Raw genomic sequence first — 5,337 nt, forward strand, 5'->3', positions numbered from 1 at the left:
ATGCTCAATTATCTTCCCATAAGTATGAGACATGAGTATATATTAACAGTAATGCCCACATCATAACCAGCTGAACTTGGCTAAAGTCTAGAGTGCAAAAATATTTATTTTTTATTGATAAACCAATAAAAAGATGGTATTTCATACAATTAAATCTTAAGTTGATCAAAGGTTTTTCAAACTAATTTAATGTTTTAAGGATTGTTTGATGATTTTTTTTAAAAAGTTCTTGGATTTGTGAGTTAAAGATCGTAAAAAAATCGAAATTAATAAGATATATGTGAAATAACAACTAATAAAAGAAAACAGATATATATATATTATACAGACAGCGAAGGGGAGTTGGGAGAGGGGGCGAGAGGCATGGCAACCTCAGTGATGAGAGCAGTGGCAGGTGCCGCAGGATCGCCGCAGCAGTCTCCACGCTACCTCCACCAGCAACAATATCAAGAGGTGAGCAACCAACCCCAATCGCCATTGGATCAGTCTTCGCTGCATTTTGCGCCGGGCATGTTGGACCACATCCGCCGCCTGACGGACGCAGGCACCATGACCCGGCTCTTGCACGAGACCATCGCTTGCCAGCGGGGCATCGAGTCCGACCTGGAGGCCCTCTTCTCGCAGCGCCACGAGCTAGAGAGGAAGCTGGCTGCTCTCCTGCTCAGATCTGGCGAGGTCCTGGAGATCGTGAAAGCTGACTCGGACCAGATGCTCTCCAGCGTGGCGTCCACGTGTGCCCTAGCCGACCACGTTAGTGGCAAGGTCAGGGAACTGGATCGCGCCCAGTCCCGCGTGCAGAGCACACTGGCCCGCATCGATGCCATTGTGGAGCGGGCCAACTGCATCGATGGCGCCAAGCAAGCCCTAGATGTCCTTGACTATGAATCTGCCGCCAAGTTTATCGAAACCTTCTTGCACCTGGATGCACAGTACAGTGATTCCACCACAGCAGGAGAAGATGCAGAGGGCAAACAGCAGACCAGCACTGAACAGAGGGCTCAACTTCTTGAATCCAAAGAAAAGCTTGAAAGTTTGATCAGAAAGAACTTGGCTTCTGCAGTGGAAGAAGGAGACCACCAGAGCGTTGTCCGTTTTGTGAAGCTCTTTACTCCACTTGGCATTGAGGAGGAGGGCTTGCAAACCTTTGTCAATTATCTCAGGAAAGTGATAGTCTTCCGAGCCAGAGAAGAATTTGAGGGCCTAGCAGATGCAGTAGAACAAGCCACAGTGGCCGGAAGGTCACAGCCAACACCTGACTTTGTGGGATCCCTGGGTGCTCTGTTTAAAGATATTGCCTTGGCAGTGCAGGAGAATGAGGAGATTTTAAAATCGCTTTGCGATGAAGATGGCATTGTGCATGCAGTTAGGGAGCTTCAAGAAGAGTGCGACTCCAGGGGCACTCTGATTTTGAAGAGGTATATGGATTTTCGCAAACTGGGGCGACTAGCCAAAGAATGTAGCACTCATACAAACAAGAACATAATCACAGTTGGAGCAGCTGAGGGGCCTGATCCTAGAGAGATTGGCATTTACCTTGAGGAAGTGGTTTCTCTCAGCCAAATAAGTGAGGATTACAGTCTGTTCATGATCACAAAGTTGAGAGAAGCAGAGTCTGCAGGAGCTCAGATGAGTCCTCGAGCAATAAATTTGCTTCGCACAGGGGTATTTAGCAGGACGGTTCAGGAGCTGACAATGCAGTATATTGTCCTGGAGGAGTACTTCATGGCAGAAAATGTGAGGAAAGCTATCAAAATAGATGAGTTTGTGGCAGATGCATTAACAACATCCATGGTAGATGATGTATTCTATGTCCTACAGCAGTGCACAAGAAGAGCAATATCTACTTTGAATCTGCAATCTGTCCTTGCAACAGTAAACAGTGGAATCAACCTGTTGAACAATGAGTATAAAGAGGCTTTGCATCGAAAGTTGCGTGAACCAAATCTGGCAAGCAAGCTGTTTTCTGGAGGTGTTGGTGTACTGAGGGTAGGCACTGAGGTTGCTACAGCACTAAATGATGTGGACATCAGTGCGGAGTATGTCATTAAACTGCGCCATGATCTGGAGGAACACTGCACAGAGGCAAGCTATACATTTTATTTATTGACTTCTGTATATGCATGGTTGTCATTTGACAGCGAGTCTATCTTTATGCGAACTGTTTTTTAGCTTCCTTCCGAGGTAACTTGTGTCGTGGTTTTGGCAGACTTTTGCGGCACCTGCAGACAGGGATAAGGCAAAATCATGCCTGACGGACCTTGGTGAAACCTGTAACATTTTCAGACAATTGCTTAGTGCAGGCCTGGAGCAACTTGCAAATAGTGTTACTCCCAGATTACGGCCAATATTAGATTCTGTTGGCACAATTAGCTATGAACTGACTGAGGCCCAGTATGCCGAGAATGAGGTGAACAATCCTTGGGTGCAAAAACTGCTGTATGCTGTGGACACAAATGTGACGTGGCTGCAGCCCATGATGACCACGAACAATTATGACTCTTTGGTACATCTTATCATTGATTTTATAGTAAAGAGGTTGGAAGTGATTATAACTCAGAAACGTTTCAATCAGTTGGGAGGCTTACAGCTTGACAGGGATGCAAGGACTTTGGTAGGACATTTTTCTAGTATGACCCAGCGTACAGTAAGAGATAAATTTGCACGCCTTACTCAGATGGCAACCATTCTCAATTTGGAAAAGGTTGTGGAGATATTGGATTATTGGGGCGAAAACTCTGGGCCCATGACCTGGAGACTTACACCAGCAGAAGCTCGCAGAATTTTGAGCTTGAGAGTAGATTTTAAGCCTGATGCTATTCAAGCATTGAGGCTGTAGGAATGGCTGGGATTTTGGCTAGAGACTACATAATACCCCTGTGTTTTGCTTCTGCCTTCTGGTTTATGTGAGATTCTCTTCAATACTTTCAGGACATGGTTGCAACTATTAATTTTGATCAGATCCATATCTAACAAAATTCACTACTTCGGGATCAGAAAGTGTCCACAATAGGGTCTTCTTGCTAATTTTAGCCATGCTGGCATGCAAACTTTTTGCTGCCTTGTTAAAAGCGTGCAATGCTTAGAAATCATTCAGTACACAGAAGAGCAATTCTAAACTCTTATGAGTCTGCAAGGAGATGGAATAAGAGGTCCAGGAGGGAGTGACGACATTGAACATCCAGTAAAGTTTACTGAATTGGATGTGCATGCTGCAACAGAGTTGCTGTTGCAAATAACAATTTGGTATTTTTCAGAAAACAACAGGTGGGGGTGATAACTTTTTCATGCCTCTTAATGATCAACTTGTAAATGCTGATTCAATGTCTCTTGAAGTAAAATTTCTGGCGAACGATGATCCTGTTGTGCCCTTCAGGTCAAGTTTAAATTCACACATTAAGGTAAGCTTTTTCTAGCAGGGATATGAGTAGTCCTTGGAACTGTACTTGAGGTTGTGGCACTTGTATTTTCATGTATTTACTTACAGTAGTAAAGTGTTTTTTGTGATCAATCTAGTGATGCTAACTTTGTAATTAAGTCAGGCTTTCTGGTGAGGTTTTGTTCTTCTACTTAAGGTTTTGTAGGAGCACTGACATCATTTGAGTTTGTTTCAAGCTTGAGAGCTAGTTCTGAACTTTCTTATAAAGGAGAGCATTAGTGTTAGCAGCACTTTGATTTTGCAAGAAGTTTGATGCTTAGTAAGAGTGTAACCAAATCATGGGAAGGACCTTACATGCTGAAAACAGCATGCTTTGAGTATCACATTTTGTGGTAGTGGAAGGCTAACAACCTTGTTGTCGGTTATGCCTATTTGGGCCCTGCTACTCAAAAAAGGACAAGGGGTTTCGTGCATGCATGAAATGCTGTTGCAGAATGTTGGATTATGTGAATTGTTCTTTGAAAAGAACTTCTGGGGGCCTTAAATGCTGGCATTTGAAATTGTTGCTTAAGAAGTTGTCTGGTCTATCACAAATATTGCATAAAAAGAACTTCTGGAGGCTGTAAATGCTGGCATTTGAAATTGTTGCTTAAGAAGTTGTCTGGTCTATTTCAAATATTGTATAATTGTACTTGCGTTGTGAAAGCGATATCATGTGCATGAGTGCCACATGGACATGGTTCCAACAATCAGCAAGTTCAAGGGCAGATTTAGAAGCCGAATTGGGGAACCTTTTGGGTAGTCAAAGAACATGTCACATTGTTCAAAGCTCTAGGTCTCATAGAGTCTTAGCATAGGTTTGCATGAAAAGAGTCTAGGTCGAGGTAAGAAAAATCAGCCAGCAGATCTGCAATTTCCCAACTAGTCAAATCTGCATTTTCTTTACATAAGACATGGAAAAGGATTTCAAATTAGAAACTTGGGCACAGATGATCCAGACTCCTCTCTTTGGCATGCGCAAGTGTGAGAAATGAGGATTCAAGTAGAATGATGACTGGAGGCCTTGGGAGTACAGGCTGGCAGAATGTGGGGGCAAGATCCAATGCATGGAAGCTGTTTGGGCAAACAGAGGCAAAGTGGACAGAGGCACAGTAGTAGAAGACCGTGGTCACAGTGCTTCGAGCACCACACAAGGAATAGTCTGGATGTTGGAGACTGAAGTCAACCAAGAAGTGATAGTCTGCAGAGACAACACAAGTTTCACAACCAGTCTCCACGGAACATCAGCAGAACCCAGAGTTGGAGGCAACACCAATAGCCCTGCGTCATCATTTCCCACGTTTGGTACTGTAGAGAATGAGGTGAGTACCGATCTAGAGGAGTTACCCATGTCAACAGTTCTAGCAGAGTCACCATTGGAAGAAGAGCTAAAAATGTACAGAGCAAGTTAAGCCTACAGTAGGACAAATTGAAGTGGAGCAAAGATGAATCACGCCCCCCTAGTGCTCCAAGTTTAGCTGGGGGATGTTACAGATGCGAGTGCCACATGGACATGATCTCAACAATCAACATATTTAAAGGCTAAATTGGAACCTTTTGGCAGGTTGCCCAGATGTGTCAGTCCAGGCACCCATGGATTAGGTACCTTTTCTACTTAATGTGATCATATTATGAGTATTTTAACGCATATTAATGTGGACAAAAAGAAGTTGCCTGACCTGAAGGAATATTTACTATAAATAGGCAGCTGAAGGTCTCAAGAAAGCATTCAGTGCTAGATCTGCCAAGTCAAAGTCAAGAGCAGCAGTAGAAGTGCGCGGATCAGCAGTTTGCAGCCAAAGCACATTAGGTTCCAGCCCTTTGCAGCTTGGAGCATCAGTAACCTTTTGGTTCATATGTATATAGTAGCAGGATTCCCAACGTATCTGTGTTTTCAGAATTGTATATATTCATGCATTATC

General features: G+C 43.6%; 1 protein-coding gene across 1 annotated transcript; it reads left to right on the plus strand.

The window, feature by feature from the left end:
• Window positions 1-313: 313 nt before the first annotated feature.
• LOC147611516 (conserved oligomeric Golgi complex subunit 4) lies at window positions 314-3,508 on the plus strand. Its single transcript, XM_086784623.1, has 2 exons — window positions 314-2,082; window positions 2,207-3,508. Exons 1-2 carry the CDS (start codon window positions 364-366, stop codon window positions 2,834-2,836), a joined length of 2,349 nt encoding a protein of 782 aa, XP_086640749.1. The 5' UTR covers window positions 314-363; the 3' UTR covers window positions 2,837-3,508.
• Window positions 3,509-5,337: the final 1,829 nt, after the last annotated feature.

This window comes from Cibotium barometz, chromosome 47, assembly GCF_041138505.1.
Source record: "Cibotium barometz isolate CiBa-2024 chromosome 47, ASM4113850v1, whole genome shotgun sequence".
Classification (NCBI taxonomy): Eukaryota; Viridiplantae; Streptophyta; class Polypodiopsida; order Cyatheales; family Cibotiaceae; genus Cibotium; species Cibotium barometz.

Bases quoted from the DNA above. Each gene is read 5' to 3' on its own strand.
- LOC147611516 (XM_086784623.1), top strand. From the start codon at position 364: ATGGCAACCTCAGTGATGAGAGCAGTGGCAGGTGCCGCAGGATCGCCG. The intron at 2,083-2,206 runs GCAAGCTATACA...TGGTTTTGGCAG, and splicing joins TGGAGGAACACTGCACAGAG to ACTTTTGCGGCACCTGCAGA.